This window comes from Canis aureus, chromosome 9, assembly GCF_053574225.1.
Source record: "Canis aureus isolate CA01 chromosome 9, VMU_Caureus_v.1.0, whole genome shotgun sequence".
In the NCBI taxonomy this organism is placed as follows: domain Eukaryota; kingdom Metazoa; phylum Chordata; class Mammalia; order Carnivora; family Canidae; genus Canis; species Canis aureus.
The window spans coordinates 74,863,056-74,883,811 of NC_135619.1; the positions used below are offsets into that span (position 1 = coordinate 74,863,056).

At 42.4% G+C, this 20,756-nt stretch overlaps 1 protein-coding gene and 1 non-coding gene across 6 annotated transcripts in view; both read right to left on the minus strand.

Annotated features, from left to right (window-relative positions):
• The window catches only part of PPP1R13B (protein phosphatase 1 regulatory subunit 13B), a 90,119-nt gene that overhangs the window by 22,210 nt on the left and 47,153 nt on the right, over positions 1–20,756 (minus strand). For all 5 annotated transcript variants that reach the window (XM_077910737.1, XM_077910735.1, XM_077910736.1 and 2 more), the window contains exon 4: positions 16,857–16,933. In XM_077910737.1, coding sequence (XP_077766863.1) covers positions 16,857–16,933 — 77 coding nt within the window. The remainder of the gene's footprint in view (positions 1–16,856; positions 16,934–20,756) is intronic.
• On the minus strand, positions 981–1,089 carry LOC144321371 (U6 spliceosomal RNA). The gene has a single exon (XR_013387039.1). It is a non-coding gene; the product is annotated as a U6 spliceosomal RNA (small nuclear RNA).

Sequence of the window (20,756 nt, forward strand, 5' to 3'; positions counted from 1 at the left end):
CCACCCCCCAAAAAAATTTCTGGCAGAACCATTAAAATGCCCAAACCTTTTTTTAAAACTCTAATAAAAGGGTTACTAATTTCCACCTACAGAGATTTTCTAATTACTACAAAAAAAAAAAAAGGCTTTTTTTGAAACCTTCAGAACTTTAACTTGTTAATAGTATTTTTGACTCAAGAAAAGTTATGTCCATTCACTAAATCTTTCAATTTACATTAATTTCATTACTTTACAACTTAAGCAAACAGTATTTGGTCTCCTCTCTGTACCAGTGGCTCACAGTAACAATGAGAAGATCACGGAGGAGACATTCAGCTGCTCAGGATGACCTGCAGCTGCCATAAGTAATTAGGTATATCTTCCATATATGCTAATATATATTGTAATTAAGAACACTGTATTAAAGTAGATCTTTTTTTTCTTTTTTAAGATTTTATTGGGGATCCCTGGGTGGCTCAGTGGTTTAGCGCCTCCTTTTGGCCCAGGGCATGATTCTGGAGTCCCGGGATCAAGTCCCGCATCAGGGGCCCTGCATGGAACCTGCTTTTCTCTCTGCCTGTGTCTCTGCGTCTCTCTCTTTCTCTCTCTCTGTGTGTGTCTCTCATGAATAAATAAATAAAATATTTTTATATTTTAAATATTTAATATTAATAATATAAAATAATATTTTATTTATTTTTTCATGGGAGACACAGAAAGAGAGAGAGGTAGAGACATAGGCAGAGGGAGAAGTAAGCTCCATGCAGGGAGCCTGATGTGGGACTCGATCCTAGGTCTCCAGGATCATGCCCTGGGCCAAAGGCAGGTGCTTAAATGCAGAGCCACCCAGGTGTAAGTAGATCTTACATACAGAAAACTGTACATCAGTCTATGTCTCAATGAATCCTTTCAAAGTGAACATCCTTGGGATGTAACTTTATTTTACACCTTTTAACTTTATTTTATTTCATTTTATGTTAATTCCAGTACAGTTAACATAAAAAAATATGGAATGCTTCACAAATTTGTATGTCATCCTTGAACAGGGGCCACGCTAATCCTCTCTGTATTATTCAACTTTTTCAGCATATATGCTGCCAAAACCAGCATCACCCCTGAGTAGCTTAACCAGTATTTTAAATGGGTTAGAAAAACACCAGCCACTAGAAACTTGTAGGTTAAGAAATACGTAACATTTACACGTTAATATGTATTCTCTTCATTTGTTCAATGTGAAAATTTAGCCAACAGAAGCACCTTTCCAGTTTTTTAAGAAAACAAAAACCTTCAATGCAAATTCAATCTTTTTATGACGAGCCTATCCCTGTGCAGTCTCTCCAGGCCAACTCAGCTGTCCTTACAATATTCAATTCTCCATATGCACTCAATTTATTCAAACAAACCTATGACCTAATTCCTCACTTATTTCTTTTGACTGCATTGAGTAAGAAGAAATCAAATCCTGCTCCCCAGGCTCACTGAGGTCCCTCCTGGCAGAGTTACCTAGTGAGTTCAGCTCTAGGTCATAGAGAGGACGAGCCGCTTCCACGAGCAGCACAATTACTGCAAAAGCTCTCTGGGTGAGGGTCCGGCAGGCTCCGACATACCCAGGCTCTAGACTGGTCTAGCACCCTTCCAGTAGTGGCTGCTACCTGGGGCCCCGTGGCTCAGGCCCCACTCACGTGACATTCTACCTCAACTCTGGACTCTAGGGAAAGTGTCTATGCTCTAGGTACCCCATGAATGCAGGTCACACTCCCATTTCTCACAACAAATGTGGCCCACCCAACTCCACGTCTAATTACTTCACCCCCTTACACAAGCAGAGAAAAACAAAAAGCTGCCAGCCCCAGCCTTCACAATCACTTATCTGGTTGTATCCCCTTCTGTCTCTAAAATTCCACAAATCTTACAAAAGTGATAAATTGACAGACTTATTCCTCTAACTTACAATACTGTTACATACAAAATATTTACTGGACAGAAAACTTACACCAGGGACCCTCTAACTAATGAGACTTCAAAAGACTTCTGGCCCTGGCAGCTACAGGTCCCAGCCCATGGCACCCAGCCACAGCCCTGACAACAACCAAGGTCTGTTGAGTGGGATTTATACACAACTCGGTGCTTCCTCACACTTCTATTGCACGCTATCACCCTCCAGAGACAGCATCTTTCCAAATTCAAAAGCCCACACATCTTTCGTTGTCTTCCTATGAAGAGTCTACATCCTCCTCACCATTTCAACTGCCTCTCCAGATTTTTTAAAAGATTTTTCTTTTTTTTAAGTCATCTCTAAACCCAATATGAAGCTCAAACTCACAACCTTGAGATCAAGAGATCAAGAGTCACATGCTCCACTGACTGAGCCAATGGGGTGTCCCCAGATTTTTCTCAACATCTCATTAACCCAAGCCTCCTCTGGACCTTATCGCTTTCCTTCTGACCATGTCCCCTTTTTCCTGCCTGCCTGGAAAGGCTGGAAGCAACAGTGGCAATGGAGCATTGTGAATGAAGTAACTAAACTACGTGCTAGAGATCCCAATGTGAGTAAGTGACAGAGGACGAATGGTAGGGCAGTTTTGAAGGGGTCACAGGAACTGGAGTTTTTTGAGTGATACATGCTCAACACCACCATATCATGAAAATTCACTTGCCCTCGCTATGCCGGCTATAATCTGAGACACTGAAGCTAATATTTAAGACAAGTACAATGCAGTATCTCCCCGTTTTCAGTGAGTCTGATCAATGAGGCAATAATCCCACAATGTACTGGGCTCCCTGCTCAGCGGGGAGTCTGCTTCTCCCTCTCTCTCCTCCCTCTGCCCCTCCTCCCACCCGTGCTTTCTCAAATAAATCATCTTTTAAAAAAGCATAAATTAAACTTTTTACCATTTTATTAAAAGATAATGGTATTAAATTTAAGTATTAGCAACTTAAAAAACTTGATAAGCATATACTCTAGTCCATTTCATACACAAAACTTCAAAAATATCCATATTGTATTTTCTATCCCAATGCTGGGCTTTAAAAAAAAAATGGATAGGGATCCCTGGGTGGCGCAGCAGTTTCGCGCCTGCCTTTGGCCCAGGGCGCGATCCTGGAGACCCAGGATCGAATCCCACATCGGGCTCCTGGTGCATAGAGCCTGCTTCTCCCTCTGCCTATGTCTCTGCCTCTCTCTCTCTCTCTCTATCATAAATAAATAAAAATTTAAAAAAATACTTTAAAAAATGGATAAAAAAATCCATACTGATATTTTTAAATTTTTCTTATTTTTTAAAGATTTTATTTATTCATGAGAAACAGAGAGAGGCAGAGACACAGGTGGAGGGAGAAGCAGGCTCCATGCAGAGAGCCTGACATGGGACTCAATCCCAGGTCCCCAGGATCACACCCTGGGCCGAAGGCGGCGCTAATTCACTGAACCACCCGGGCTGCCCCATACTGAGAGTTAAGCAGACTCCATGCCCAGTGCAGAACCTGAGGGGGCTTGATCTCACCACAGTTACCCAACTGACTGAGCCACCCAGGTGCCCCTATGTTTACTTTTTTTTTTTTTTAAATAAAACAAATTATATTTATTTATTCATGAGAGACAGAGAGAAAGAGAGGCAGAGACACAGGAAGAGGGAGAAGCAAGCTCCACGCAGGGAGCCCGATGTGGGACTCAATCCCACGTCCCTAGGATCAGGCCCTGGGCTGAGACAGTGCTAAACCACTGAGCCACCCGGGCTGCCCCTATGTTTACTTTCAAAATCAACTTTATTGAGGTACAGCTTTAGGCAATAAAATACACCCACTTAAGGTACACTGTTGAATGAGTTTTGACACCTGCCAGTCACTTGCACTCCTTACACCACCAACCCCACCCAACTCTCCCACAACCACGGACGTAGAGCCTGCTGTTATGTCCTAAGGGCTTCATCTGTTTGCCCAAGAATTCTATACAAATGGGGACTGTATTGTATGCTTTTTTGGGTTGGTTTCTTTCACTCCCACAATGCTTCTGAGCAGTCATGTTGCTACACGTATCAGTAATTTACTCCTTTTTACTGCTGGGTGGTATCCTGCTGTATGGATGGATCACATTTTGTTAGTCCATTCACCTGTTAATGGACATGTGGGTTGTTTCCACTTTTGGACTATAATGAATAAAGCTGCCTTGAGTATTTATGTGTCAGTATTCACGTGGACAAGTGTTCTGGCTTCTCTTGGATGACTAATGTCAAGAAAGTAGAACAGGTGGGTTGTGTGGTACTTGTGTGTTTAACTTACAGAAATTGCCAAACTGTTTTTCCAAAGTGAAGCATGCTATTTTACACCCCCATAGCCACATAGGAAAGAAAGTTCTAGCTTCTCTACATCATTGCCAACACTTGGTGTTGTCAATGTTTACATTTTAATTATCCTCTTTTTAAACAAAATATTAACCTGTTGGCAAAGAGAGGGTTCCATAAATGGTATTTAGGTAAGTAACTTAAAAAGCATAAAAATGTCCATAATTAAGTGATCAACCCCAAACATGCTATGATCAGATTTTTAATAAATAAGTTATCAATAAGTAAGAATTGCCCAAAGTTAGATGAGGAAAAGGGGGCTTATTTCCCCCCAGGCTATTATCTCATTTGTACTATGTGTATCAGTCACAACTCCTGAAGCTACCATACATCTGAAAAACAGGCTATCACAACTAGATTTTTCAAGATGTTCAGAAAGACTACACCTCACTTGATAATTATGATTGAAACCTTTGGATCACAAGCCAACAGGTAACATGGCTTTAATCAAAAGGGTTTTTAAAAAAAAAAAAAAAAAAAGGTTTTTTTGGTCTCTTCAGGTAATTTTTTTTTTAATTTTAAGTTTTTAAATTATTTTATTTATTTGAAAGAAACACAGGGATAGTAACAGAGAGCACGAGCAGGGAGGATAGGTAGAAGCAGACTCCCCACTGAGCAAAGAGCCCAAAGCGGGGCTCTGATTCCAGGACCCTGAGATCATGACCTGAGCTGAAGGCAGATGCTTAACCAACCAAGCCACCTGGGCACCCTCTTCAGGTAATGTTTTAAATATAATTTTGAAACTGGTGTTGAAATAATTCAAATATTAAAAACAAATAATAAAGGTTCTCAAAACAAAGCAAGCTTGGACCAGCCCCAGCGGTGTACTCTGAGCACATATGCCACATGACAAAGAGGGGACATCTCCTCTGACCCTCTGATCCACTGTGTATATGGGTTAACTCTGCCCATATTGAAGTGTTTTTTTTTTTTTTTTTTTTAAGTATTTTCTTTATTCCTGAGAGACATGGAGAGAGAGAGACAGAAACAGAGACAGGCAGAGGGAGAAGCAGGCTCCCTGTAGGGAGCCTCTTGCCGGACTCGATCCCAGGACCCCAGGATCATGACCTGAGCCAAAGGCAGATGCTCAACCACTGAACCACCCAGGCAACCCTTAAAGTGCTCTTGTTCAGCTTGTGCTACACTAAAGATGCTCTGCTGCACTATATTTTTAAGCTCAGTTTGAGTGCAATCTCTCCAAAAGTTGAAAAACTGGTGAAGAATATACAAAAGGAAAAGTTTACAGGGGCGTCTGCGTGGTTCTGTTGGTTAAGAGCCTGCCTTCATCTCAGGTCATGATCTCAGGGTCCTGGGATCCAGCCCCACACTGGGTTCCCTGCTCCACAGGGGAGCCTGCTTCTCCCTCCCTCTCTGCCCCCTACTTGTGCATGCTCTCACTCTCTGATAAATAAAATCTTAAAAAAAAAAAAAGAAGAATTTACATTTCAATGCCATTCCAAAGTATAAGTCGTTTTTATTCTCCACCTCCACCAACCATGCCTACTGTGAAGCCTTTTTTTCCTCCTTTGGCAAGTACAACACTCTCATGTTACATGACATTTTATTTTCCAAGTGTATCTATGTGTTGTTTACTACTTGTGTAAGGATGTCTCCACTGCCCAATTCATATATTGTATACTTGTGAGAATGATTTGGGAATCAACAGCCCGTATTATTCATTCAAAGGATGAATATTGCTGATAACAGATCACATCTAAATTGATCTGTGGCTTAAAACACAACAAATATTCATTATGGCTCACAGTTTCTGTGGATAAAGGATTAAGCAGTAGCTAGGCTGGGCATTTCTGGCTTAAGATTTCTCATGAGGGGTAGCCCGGGTGGCTCAGTGGTTTAGCACCGCCTTCGGCCCAGGGCATGATCCTGGAGACCCAGGATCAAGTCCCACATCGAGCTCCCTGCATGGATCCTGCTTCTCCCTCTGCCTGTGTCTCTGCCTCCCCCCTCTTTCTCTCTGTCTCTCATGAATAAATAAATAAATAAAACCTTTTAAAAAAAAGATTTCTCATGAGGTTGGGGTGCCTGAGTGGCTCATTCAGTTAAGCATCTGACTCTTGATTTCAGCTCAGGTCATGATCTGTGTTGTGAGATCAAGCCCTGCGCTAGGCTTCATGCTGGGCTTGGAGTCTGCTTAAGATTCTTTCCTCCCTCTCCCACCTCCTTCTCTTAAAAACAAACAAATGAAAAAAAAGGATTTCTCATGAAATTGAGTCAAATTCTAGGGCTGTAATTGTCTTAAGGTATAACTGGGGTTGGAGGATCTGATTCCAAGATGGCATACTCACGTGGCTACCAGGTTGGGGCTGGCTACCAAGTGGACCTCTTCACAGACTAGCCTGAGTATATTCACAACATGGTGGCTGATGTTCCCCAAAGCAAACAATCAAGAGTGCCATGGGGAAGCTATCTTTAATGATCTAGCCTCAGAAGTCAGATTTCTCCAAATTCTATCTGGCAGGAGCAAGTCACTATGTTTGGGAGAAGGGGGGAATTAGACTCTACCTTTTGAAGGGAGGCATATTATTTTTTTTATTTTTTACAGTTTTATTTATCTATTTGACAGAGAGAGAGAACACAAGCAGGGGGAACGGCAGAGGGAGAGGGAGGAGCAGACTGCCCACTGAGCAAGGAACCCAACATGGGGCTCAATCCCGGGACCCTGGGATCATGCCCTGAGCCGAAGGCAGACACTTAACCAACTGAGCCACCCAGGTGCCCTGAAGGGAGCCATTTTAAAGAATTTGCAAACTTATTTTAAAACCATCACATCCATTTACTGTAAAATCTCATAATAACTCAGGCAGCCCTGGTGGCTTAGAGGTTTGGTGCTGCCTTCAGTCCAGGGCCTGATCCTGGAGACCTGGGATCAAGTCCCACATTGGGCTCCCTGCATGGAGCCTGCTTCTCCCTCTGCCCATCTCTCTCTGTCTCTAATAAATAAATAAAATATTTTTTTAAAAATCTCATAGTAACTCTCTACTTCTTTCATTCTATTATTCACTACTTCCAGGAGTTTGGTTGTTACTCCCAACAACACTGTCACAGCACAAGGAGAGAGAATGTTTGTTTATGGGCATACTTTTTTTTTTAATTTTTTTTTTTTATGGGCATACGTTTAAGACAGCTAGCTAACAATGCAATTGATAAAGGTTTTATTTTTTATTATTTATTTTTTAAAAAGATTTATTTATTTATTTATTCATGAGAGAGAGAGAGGCAGAGAAACAGGCAGAGGGAGAAGCAGGCTCTATGCCGGGAGCCCAACATGGGACTCGATCCCGGGACTCCAGGATCGCGCCCTGGGCCAAAAGGCAGGCACTAAACCGCTGAGCCACCCAGGGATCCCCTGATAAAGGTTTTAACTATAAATTCTTTTACCCTCAATGACATATATTCCTTGGTAGTCAGTTAACAGAAAAAACCTGTGGATTTTGTCAGCAATTAAGCACCTACTGGCTAATAGTCACTTTGGATGTCAGCTCTAATCCTGATATGCTGATTTTTTTTTAATATTTTATTTATTCATTCATGAGAGACACAGAGAGAGAGAGAGAGGCAGAGACACAGGCAGAGGGAGAAGCAGGCTCCATGCAGGGAGCCCGACGTGGGACTCGATCTGGGAACTCCAGGACCACGCCCCGAGCCAAAGGCAGATGCTCAACCGCTGAGCCACCCTGACATCCCTGATATGCTGATTTTAATATTCAACTAAATAACTTCATCCTTGGTTACAGATGAGACTGTCACTGTATTATTACCTATACAAAGACAATTCCCTAAGTTTTCAAGTTGTATGAGATGGTGTGCTATACTTCAATGGTCTGTCCTGCTTTCTCCTTTCTGTACTTGTTTCCACAAAGAATGCAGAGCACCCTTTGCGGGGTTTGGTGGGGTGGGGGTGGTCTAGCCATCCAGCCCTGATCTCTCTCAAAGGAGCCCCACTTCCTCTGGTTAGATTCATACTTTGATTTATATGCCATGCCAGCACTTTACCCTCAGTATGTCTAAAACCAAACTCCGCCCTTTCCTTCCAACCCTGGCTTCCTCAATTTATTTCCATTAATGGCTGTAGCATTTCCCCCAGGAACCTGGGCCTTGCCTTTGATTTGAGCCTACGTTGCTGAAAATATAAGCTGTTGCTCAGTGCTCTTTATCGCTCTTCTATCCATGCTTGCCTCTTCATTCCAAAACTGACACTTCCCACCTTCATATTTTTGCTCACATTATTCTTTCTGGCTACAAAGCCCTTCCCCCCACTTTCTAAACTCTACCTATCCTTTAAGATCTAGTGGCAATGCCATCTGCTTCCTGAAGCTTTTCCTGATCCTCTACAGAATGTCTCATACAATTGTTCTGACACTCAGGATCTGACATCACTTCCAGAGACAGGAGAGAACTCTATTTTTTTTAATGAACTCTGAATTCTAGAGATTCAACAACATGTAACGAGCATTTGCATATCATTCATATAAACCTGAGTTTATGGTTATTTTAATAGATGCTTATACAACCCCTCTGAGGAAAGTTCTGAAGTCTATTTCACAGATGAGAAAGCTGAGCTCTGGCAGGGGCTGAGGAGCTCTCCCAAGCTCAGTGGTGAGTCAGCAGCAGTGTCAACATCTCAACCCGAGTCTCCTGATGGCAAGCAGGAGGCTCTTTCCCTCACAGGGACACACTGGCCTCCCATTGTTCTTTCACCAGGCTGTAGCACGGCACGTATGACTGCTCCAACTGCCACTCATTTACTGTATCAAAGGGTAAATGCTCTACCAGATACCATCTACTGATTATTCATTTGAATCAGGTGAAATGCTGTTTTCGTAGACGGAAAATGGTCAAACATCAATAATTTCATACGGCTCAATATAACAGGAAAGGATTAATTTCCCCCACTGAAAAACAAAAAAGCTAAAGATAATTTGATTCTAACGTATAATAATAAAGAAATAAAGAGAAGAATAAGAACTCTAGGCTACTACTTAGTTTGGGAAGTTTATGAGAAATGACAAAATAGACTAATGCCACCTGACCAGTGACAGTGGAGGGTTTCCTGGAGGAGGCCTGCTAATCACTGCTTATATTATTCCAAAGGAAGCCTAAGAAAACCTAACTCCGTCCTTTCACTTTCTTGGGATAATTTCATATAAGCAGGTACATGTGAATTATAAAAGACTTAATTAAAAAATATTTATGCATTTATTCATGAGACACAGAGAATGAAAGAGAGAGAGAGGCAGAAGCATAGGCAGAGGGAGAAGAAGCAGGCTCCTCGCAGGGAGCCCAATGCAGGACTCGATCTCTGATCCCGGGATCACGCCCTGAGCAGAAGGCAGGTGCCCAACCTCTAAGCTACCCAGGTGTCCCAAGACAGACTGAATTAAAACCTCATTTCTTCTAAAGTGTAGTTTATAGATGTATGCCTTTTGAGCTTTCCATAACCTTGAAATTCTTCTTTTCAAATATTTCCTTTAAAAGTAAGTCTCCGGGCAGCCCGGGTGGCTCAGTGGTTTAGCACCTGCCTTCAGCCCAGGGTGTGATCCTGGAGACCTGGGATCGAGTCCCACATCAGGCTCCCTGCATGGAGCCTGCTTCTCCCTCTGCCTGTGTCTCTGCCTCTCTCTCTGTCTCTGTGTCTCTCATGAATAAATAAATAAAATCTTAAAAAAAGAGAAAAAGAACCTCTTAAAAAAAATAAAAAATAAAATAGAAGTAAGTCTTCCAGGGGATCCCTGGGTGGCTCAGTGGTTTAGTGCCTGCCTTTGGCCCAGGGCATGGTCCTGGAGTCCTGGGATCGAGTCCCACATCAGGTTTCCTGCATGGAGCCTGCTTCTCCCTCTGCCTGGGTCTCCGCCTCTCTCTCTCTGGGTCTCTCATGAATAAAATCTTAAAAAAAAAAAAAAAGTAAGTCTTCCTCTGGGATTCTAGTTGTGAGTCTACTGTCAAGTACAGCAAGCAATGACAGGGCTCCCTGTCTCCAGTCTCATTCCAATCCCCTATGACGGACATCTAATTCTCACAACACTGGCACCAGAGGGCTCTTTCTAAAACACAGATGATCCTGTCTTTCTCTTGATTAACATCCTGCAAGATTAAGTCCAGGCTCTTAGCACAGTGAGGATCTGGCCCCTCCCTGACCAGTAGACCTCAGCTCTCCTCCCTCCTCAGCGCCATCCCCCACCCTCCTTGTCTCAACATTTTATGCTCCATTGTTACCAACATGTTTATCATTCTCTGCCACCCGTAATCCTTCATGTTCTTCCTCTGTATTCTAGCAGATGCCTCTGTCCCCTGCTCTGGGAAATCTCTCCTATTAATATCCACCCTCAATCAGTTAATCAAATCATATCCTATTATTTTGGTGCCTTATTCTACTTTTATTGCACTTCTCACACTGTACTGTGATTTCTTTATTTACATACCTGTCTCCAAAAACAGCCTTTCTTTTTCTGTGGAATTTGAAACAGAATTCAAGTAGCTACCACCAAACACCTTGCTTTTATGTCTTTGGTCTGTCTAAAACCAAAATAAATTGGATAGGCGACGCCTGGGTGGCTCAGCGGTTGAGCGTCTGCCTTTGGCCCAGGGTGTGATCAGCTCCCTGCTTTGGGCTCCCTGCATGGAGCCTGCTTCTCCCTCTGCCTGTGACTCTGCCTCTCTCTCTGTGTGTCTCTCATGAATAAATAAAATCTTTAAAAAAGAAACCAAAACAAATAAATTGGATAGAATTGCTTTAAAAGGAATAAAGAGAAACTTTAGGCCTAGATAGTAATATGAAGTTTTGTTTTTGTTTTAGTAATTCTTTAACCTGTGCATATTTTATACATTCTTCTGGATATTTCACAATACAACAGTAAAAAATAAAGAATTAAACCAAACAGCCAGGACCCTATCTGGGAATTTAACAAGATATTTTTTGGGGTACCTGGTGGCTCAGTCAGTTAAGTGTCTGCCTTTGGCTCAGGTTATGATTCTAGGACCCTGGGATTGAGCCCAGCTTTGGGCTCTCTGCTCAGCAGGGAGCCTGCTTCTTCCTCTCCCTCTGCCACCTCCCGCCTCCCCTGCTTGGGCTCTCTCTGTCAAATAAATAAAAATCTTTAAAAACAAAAAGCAAGATATTTGTTTAAAACTATTAAGTGATGTTTTATTTTAATTTTTTTCAGTATAACTGATTTCTTAGTTTTATTTTTTTAAGATTTTACTTATTTGAAGAGAGAGCACAGGGGAGGGGCAGAGGGAGCAGCAGGCTGCCCACCTACTGAGCAGGGAGCCCTACTTGGGTCTCAATCCCAGGACCCCTGGATCATGACCTGAACTGAAGGCAGATGCTTAACTGAGCCCTGCAGGTGCCCCAGTTCATGTTCAAGCTTGAAAGAAATTGTCACACTGTTTACCAGATGGTACCATGTTACATTCCCAACAACAGTGTCTGAGAATTCTGGGCTCTCCATATCTTCACCAATAGGATCAGTCTTTTTAGTTTCAGACATTCTAACAGGTATATAGTATATCTCACTGTGGTTTCAACTCTTATTTTCCTAAAGACTACTGATGTTGAACACCCTTCCATGTGCTTACCTGACATACATATATTTTCTTTGGTGAAGCACCTATTCAAATCTTTTGCCTGTTTCTTTTAAAATCAAGTTGTTTATTTTCTTATTAATTTTAAGACTTCTTTGTATTTTCTGGATTCCCGTCCTTTGTCAGATAAAGGATCTGCAAGTATTTTCTCCCAGACTGTGTCTTGTCTTTTCATAACAAATTATATTAAAAGCACATTTTACGTACCAAAAGCCAAATAAATAAGCTAATGGCAGAGTTCATGAACTGAAAAATATACCATAAGAAACCATCCAGAACATAGTACAAAGGGACAAAGAAAGTAAAAACATAACAGAGAATGTAAAAGACAAGGAGAATAAAAGGAAAGACACAGCGTATGTCTAAGAAGTGTTCTGGAAGAAATAAAAAAAAATGTGGAAGAAGAAATACCTGTACAGATAACTGTAGAGAATTTTTCAGACGTGTTGATAGATGCTGAGCCCCAGAATTAGTAAATTCAACAAATCCCAACAGGGAAAAGTGAGGAGGACTCTTTCATCCTAATTTCATTAAATCCCCAAACCACTAAATTACAGTAAAGGGATTCTGACATCAAATAACAGAAAACTACAGAAATGATCTAGCAGGAGAGGAGACCACAAAAATGTCAGGACCTGAAAAGAAAATGAATGGGAAAGGAACTCGAGGAGGTCTGAGACGCCCCCAAAGCTGGACAGGTGTGGGGAGCAGCGGAGACCGGACAGGCCCAGGTACACCATAGAATAGGTGTCTTGAGAACTGGCAACACTTCCTGACTCTAGAAGCAGCAGAAGTTTCCAGGTTTATCCTCCAGATGCTTGAAATGTTACCTGATCTAGAGATCTTAGACACAGTTGAACCAAGTCACCATATTAATAACAAACGCTTCCAGAAATAAACGCTCACAGTTTCAGCTAATTGCTTTGACAAAGATACCAACAAGACAATTCGATGGGGGAAAGAACAGTCTTTTCACCAAATGCTGCAGGCAGAAACTAGATATTAACAGGCAAAAGAATAAATTTGGACCTCTATTTCATACCACACAGAAAAACCAACACATAGCCCCAAATGTAAGAGCTAAAACTTTAGAGCTTTTAGAAGAAAGCAGAGGGGACAGGATCAATTCACTTCAGCAGTTTACTGCATGTGTACAGGAATAAACAGGAACTGACTCAGTTTAATATGGTTGGCTGAGAAAACAGGAAAAAGCACTTCCAGGACACCTAAGGAAAATGGTGCTGTAGAGAAGTGTTTACGCCGTAGACCTGAGACCACTCTCCTTATAGGCCTGCCTGAAGGGGGCCCCGGGGCTCTCCTCTGGGAACTCAGATTTGGGGAGGGTTCCCACCATTCCCAGAAGTGGTAAGAGAGGCTTGCTGAACCTCAAATGTTTGTGCAAGTAAGATGGTTTGTGTTAAATACCTGCTTTCTTCTGGGAATCTGGTGTTTTTGTACCTGCTACACAGAGGCTGCCTACATGACCAGCTCTCCTAGACCACCTGGGCACTTGGGGCTCTACTGAGCTTCCCTGGTTGACAACGTGTCACACTTGTCACAGCCGGTTGCTGGAGGACTGAGCACGTCCTCTGTGGTACCCCCCTACCACGACTGGGGAAGGACTCTTTGGAGTCCTTCTTTGGAGTTGGTACCTGTTGTCCTCAGACTTCACCCCATGCGTCTTTGCACCCTGCTGAGCTTGTTCTGTATCCTCTCACTGTGGTGGATCACAGCTGCAAGCACAATAAGATCTTGAGTCCTGTGAGTCCTCCTGGTAGTCACTAAAACTAGGGGTGGTCCTGGAGACCCCAGACACAAGTATATACTATCAGAATAAATCCATCTGCCTTTATGGCATATGGTCAAACCAGAACCCCAGAATTCTATTGGACAAATAAGTTCTGAATGCTTCTGGCAGTGTGTGCATGTAACCTGGAAGTTCCCCAACCTGGCAGGGCAACACAGTCATATGTAGGCCCACCCCAGACTCACTGAATCAAAGTTGGGCAGTGGTGTGGGCATTTATTTCTTAGAAAACCTGACCTGTTGACCTGAAATTTTTAGACAGCAAAATTTCCCAAGCTCCTTGTCCCAGCAGCTGCTAATGGGCATGAATCACACCAACTCAGCTTCCTGTCCTCCTCCAAAAACCCACACGCCCTCCTCCCTCAGCTGCAGCTTGATCCATTCCTGACTGCTGTAGCTTACAAAGCAGAAGGCTCAGTGCGCTATTATTCTATATCCAGGGTATATACAAAAACATTGCTGAAGAAAGATGTTTTTAGTATCTTATGAACTTTAAAAATGCACATAGAAGTACTTTGTAGACAGTAAGAAATTTACAAATGCGATATTTATTGGGCTTAACAGGCAGGTATACGAGCCATAAAGTACATCAGCGTCTTTGATGTGATGCTTCCAGTGCAAAGTTACACCTCCCAACAGCTCTTTGCCTTCCTCTAATTAAAAACTCACATAAAGACTACAAACATATTTTTAACTTTGGTTTCAGGTTTCAGTTTTGTTGATCTTGAGATATAAAGATAATCTCCATGTTAAGAAACAACTTCATCTGGGAAAGATCACAGACCCCCCACATCTAAACATTAGAACTCACATCCTTTCAGGACGCTTGGGTGGCTCAGCAGTTGAGCATCTGCCTTTGGCTCAGGGCATGATCCCAAGGTCCTAGGATTGAGTCCCGCATCGGGCTCCCTGCAGGGTGTCTGCTTTTCCCTCTGCCTGTGTCTCTGCCTCTCTCTCTGGGTCTCTCATGAATAAATAAAATTAAAAAAAAAAAAAAAAAAGAATTCATCCTTTCCTCTTGAGCCCCTTCCCTGTATCATATATACACTCTCCACCTCAATACAAAGCACTGTATTGTAACACTCAATAAATTTATTTTACCTTCCCTGAAGTTCAGGTCATAGGCAATCTTAGAACTCAAAAAAGATTCTTTTATCTTTGAAATTTGGTTTGACAAGTAAGTTCTGGATGTTTTTGGCAGTGTATGCATATAACCTGGAGGTTCCCCATCCTGGCTGGGCGAGTCATATGGCAGAGTTTTGCAGGCCCACCCCAGACTCACTGAATCAAAAGTCCTACCAATGGGGTCTGGGTCTTTATTTCTTAAGACTTTCTGAAGCAGATATGCCTCACAGAACCCGAGACTCTAGATTTGGAGTGAACAAATCTGTGTTGCTCATAAATAAATAAAAATCCTTAAAAAAGAGGAGGTGCTCATACCCTCACCCTCAAGGAGAGAGGTCCAGAGATATGGTTTAAAGTTGTACAAAGTAATAGAAAGATAAGGATATTATTTCTTTTTAAGATTTTATTTATTTTTTTTTTCTTTTTTTTTATTTTTTTATTTTTTTTTATTGGTGTTCAATTTACTAACATACAGAATAACACCCAGTGCCCGTCACCCATTCACTCCCACCCCCCGCCCTCCTCCCCTTCTACCACCCCTAGTTCGTTTCCCAGAGTTAGCAGTCTTTACGTTCTGTCTCCCTTTCTGATATTTCCCACACATTCCTTCTCCCTTCCCTTATTTTCCCTTTCACTATTATTTGAACTGGTGCAGCCACTCTGGAAAACTGTGTGGAGGTTCCTCAAACAGTTAAAAATATACCTGCCCTACGACCCAGCAATTGCACTGTTGGGGATTTACCCCAAAGATACAAATGCAATGAAACGCCGGGACACTTGCACCCCGATGTTTCTAGCAGCAATGGCCACGATAGCCAAACTGTGGAAGGAGCCTCGGTGTCCAACGAAAGATGAATGGATAAAGAAGATTTTATTTATTTATTCACAAGACACACACACACAGAGAAAGAGAGGCAGAGACACGGGCAGAGGGAAAAGCAGGCTCCCTGCAAGGAGCCCGACGTGGGACTCAATCCCAGGACCCCGGGGTCATGCCCCAAGCAAAAGGCAGACGCTCAACTGCTGAGCCACCCAGGCGTCTCAAGGAAGTCACAACAGTAGCTAATAAACTAAAATCACAGCTCAACAACACTAAGTTGGGAAATAGAAAGGCAAAGTAACTTGCTCAGGTTTAACTAGCCATGAAGTTCTGAAGCCAGTGCCTGAATATGGGCCTTGCACACTCCAGACCATGTTCTTTACCCGCGTCAGGCTGTGCCAAGCACTGCGCTAGGAAGTAACCTGCCCAAGGTCACACACCTGGTTAGTGGCAGAGCCAGAAAAAGAAACTAATTCTCTAGCCTGAAAATTACTTGGAAAAGTTATTACTAAAACTTCCAGAAAAGACTACGTTGAAAATTTCTCTCATTCACTCATCCCCATTCATTCCTTCATTTCTGCTCATTCTTTTCACGGACACCGACATTTCTTAAAAAGAGTTCCTCCACTGAGACACACTTCCTCCCACTCCCCCCCTCCCCCGTCAGGCCTGTTCTCCAGGGCTATACCATCTGATAAAGCAAGTCCTCTGCTTAAGACAACTAGGAAGGAGACTACAACCCACCAGGCATTTTGTCTTTCAAAACCTGACAGAAGGATTGAGACATCCACATGGAAAATCCAAGCGAGTCTGCTTGCTCATCTCCCAGTCTAGAACTGAGAGCACCTGCTTCTGGGGACGGGCCACTCAGTCACATGCCCTGAAGGGAACAGCTGCTGTGCCAAGAGGCGCCATGGCTGAGGGTGGGGGGTGGGGGGGTATGAGAGATGTTGGGGGGCGGCAGGCAGTGGCTGTGCCCGGGACCAGCCTGTGTGAGGGGGCCAGACGTGGACTGCTAAAACCACTCAGTGGCTGTGTGGAACTTCATGAAAACTTTAGAAATATTCAACAGAAATGCTAATTTCTACCCCCCAAATAAGTCTTTAAAGAGATATTGTAACCCAAGGTCATTCATACCTGTAAAAAGCAATTCCAAAATTTCAACTTGATTCACTATTACTTACGCCATTTTCCGTGCGTTTCTCTGCAGGTACATTTATTATATTTCTCTGAGTTCTTTGCTCTTGGTTCTGACGGCCACCTAAAGAAATGAGAGGGCCACATTTACTAAAAGATACACGAGTAAGATGATACTCTCCCATCTCTTCACTAATTATTTATGCAACACAAGTGAAAAATACCATGCTGAACAACTCAACACTTGACACAGTTGAAAAAAAATGCTTTATAATTTTTATAAAGTTGTTCAAATGAAATTTTTCTTCTATTTCAGAATCTTGAAATTGACTCATATCAAAAGATTTCTAACACTTAAAAATGGTCAATATGGTAAGTTTTATGCTATATGTATTTTACCACAACTAATTTTTATTAAATATTTTTTAGACTTTTTTATATTTTAGCAGGGACTAAAACAGAACTTAATATCCAGCAATAAGAACACTGCTGCACAACTGATCTTCACAGGCAGGGTCGCAACGGACACGGGACATCAGTGCAAATTAGGCATCTTCAGAATTCTCCTTTATTCCACAAAAATTAAATTATTCCCCCAAGAAGGCTTCAAACTTCAACAGTAGAAATTATATGTGCCATATCTTTTAAATAAAATAAAGCCTGCTGCATGCTTGTGCACCTGGTAACTCAAGTCACAGAGACCAAAGTCTTTGATGCCAGCCCCTACCCCACTCATCTCTACAGCTGTTCCTTAATGTCATTTGAGAATTACTGCATCCCAGAGCATGCTTTAGTACCTAAAATCCATGACTTCAAAAGCACATGAACCTCATGTTAAAAAAAAAAAAAAAAGACAGGACAACGTGCTTTTTTTTCTTTCTTTCCTATTACTTTGAAACATTTGAAGAAAAATGGTATAATGGAGGTATGGCTTGCTTCACTTTTAAGCATGCATTCTCAAAGACAGTGATATTGTCCCCTAGAGGGCAAAGACTAGTCCTTGGGGAATAAAAAATACCTTACTCTTTTTATGTATATAGCAAAGATACAGAGTACAGGAACAAATACATAGTATATCTGATGGGGAAAGATGAAGATAATAATAGAATGTCGAAAAAAGGGAGCAAAAATTCAAAAAGAAGTTAAACAGATTTGAGTGGCATGGCATGCAGCCAAACAGTCTTACAGCACACAAGAGCCACGTTGTGGAGTCTAGAGTAGTTTCCTAGTAGCAGGAATCACTCTCTCACACACACACACACACACACACACACACACACACACCCTTAGACTATGGCATCTATCAGCTTACAGGGTAAATTAGATTCTTAATTATTCTTGGTATTTTTTAAGGAATAAAGTGTTCAGATTAATTTAATACTCTACAATTTCTCCCTCTTCCAAATAACAAGCTACCAAGAAGTTGGAATACTACAAAACCCACAACATTAAAATTATACCAAGTGCCACTTAATCTTGATGGTAAAGATGACCTTGCATTCTGGAGTCAGAAAAAAATGAACAGTCAGAGGTGACATTTGGTGAGTGCTTCCTGTGCATTGGCCCTACTGAGCACCGTGTCAGTACACCTCACCAACCTCAGTCACAGCCCTATGCACCCTGCAAATGAGGTGAGGGCAGGAGCCTCGGAGTCACTTGCCCAAGATCCACACTAAGTAAGCAGCTTGCTCCCAACTCCAGTGCACCAGCTCCTGGGTTGTAGTGTATGCTCTGCAGATGGCCTTCATCGAGCTACTTTATACTTCAAGCATGTTTCCCCAAGTGTAATCAGTAATTGAAGTGAACATCCTCTATGCTCTTCTAGCTCCCACATAGAGAATTCTCATCATTTTAGTAAGGGAGTTCTTTCACTTCTTGTTATGTATATCCTGTAGTTCTACGTAATACACACTCAAATGTAAACCCTTTTAAATAATATCAGATGGTGACAACTGCCTTATACTCAGCTCTGTGGGAAGCACAGAGGAAACATGTTCTTGAATCCTCGATGCTGGCTGCTTAGAATACAAACAGGAGAAGCTCAGAGAACAAAAACAAATCAGGGAACAAAGCACTCCCCCCCTTTTAAAAAGGTTTATTTATTTATTTGAGACAGGGCTGGTGGGGAGGAGAGGCAGAGGGAGAGAATCTTTCAAGCAGACTCCCCGCTAAGCACAGAGCCTGACACAGGGCTCGATCCCACAACCCATAAGATCCTACGATGAGCGGAAAACAAGAGCAGGAAGCCCAACTGACTGAGCCACCACAGCGCCCCAAAAGCACTCGCCATCTTATTACTTGGGCTCTGAGAGATAGGTGCAGTTTGCATAAGCATGGGAAGAGGAAATAAGGCAGAGGGTAGAGCATTGGGGGTGGGGGGCTTGTGAGTTAGGGACCACAGCATATGAAGATGCAAGAAGGGATGTGGCTGAAAGGGAGAAAGAAGGGATGGGGAAGGAGGTTGAAGAGATGGGGAAGGTCCTATTACAAATATCATCTAAACTAACCTGGGAAGTGTCAAGTAGGGAGGCAGGGATTTTGCTGGAAGGTTCTGTAAAGTGATGCAAGGTATGATGAATTTGGTTCTTCCAGTCCTGACTGATGGTCCCTGCCAACCTGGGAATCCCTGTCACTACACCTCCCTGGCAGCTTCCTTCATCCTGGTCTGCATGTTCCCCTCTACGTCCTGTTCATCTTTCAAGGTCCCCAAGTATGCCTTTTCTAAGTACTATGCTTTGTGCTGACGGTTGTCCCCTTCAGACCATGCAGCTCAAAATCCCCTCCTCCCACTGGTCTGCTGCACACACTGCGTCAGCACCACTAGCTGAGTAGCACTGTAGGTGATGATGAAGGTCAACTGGAAGGTGAGCACTGTCACCTTCCTTATGACTCCAAACAGTTAGCTCAAGTATCCCCAAAACTTCTAAACTTTATAAAATGAGAATAAAATAAGACCTCACCCTCAGCCCTCCACCCGAGACATTAAGGATTATGTACACATATCAGTAAGAGTAAAATATGAAATTTTAAATTTAAGTACAGCTAGGTAGAGGAGGGGTATAAGTATTTGGAGAGTTCAGGCAGAGAGCTAACATAAATTCTTGGCACTAGAATAGCACTTAGCTGTCAACTAGTCTAGTTTTCCTTCTCAGGAGGCTTTTGTCCTGAGAGGTTGGGCCCTTGTCTAAGGTAAAAAGTGGATGAAGGGCTGGACCTGGAGCCTTGGTCTGACTCCAGAGACCAGCAGCTGGATGGAGTAAGACCCAGAAGTAATGGCACATTGTAAGAAACAGCACTAGAACAATACTTATAGCTAAGGAAAGATGGTTTTAAAGTAGCTAGTAGTTGATCCTGGAGTGCCAGGATCGAGTCCCACATCAGGCTCTCTGCATGGAGCCTGCTTCTACCTCTACCTGTGTCTCTGCCTCTCTCTCTCTGTCTCTCATGAATAAATAAATAAAATCTTAAAATAAAGTAGCTAGTAGCTTATCCTAGGGCAAAATGTCCTTTATGATAAAATATAAATAAAAGGAGATAACTTGCAATACAGGTATTTTTTTTTTTTTTTTTACAAAAGGATATCCTTTGTTTATTTTTTTTAAATACCAGAAGTAATCCACAATCACTGTTAAATAGCAAGTCAAGGGTCTCTTAACTGCACAGTGTATATATAGGCAGTTAAAAAAAAGATTCTCTTATTTTGTTTAAATTCTTAAATTAAAAAATAGGTAGCATATTCCCATAGTCCAAAATTCAAAAGGAACAGGTATACAATCAACAACTTGCCCTCCCACTGCAACGCCCCCCGCCCCGCCCGTCCTGCAGCCTTCCCCCAGGCTAGCAATATTACCATTTTCTTACATTGCTTCCTGAGACACTTTATGCACATACAAGCCAATACAGAGGTACAGAATTAGGCTTCTGTCCGTGTCACACAGAATGCAGCA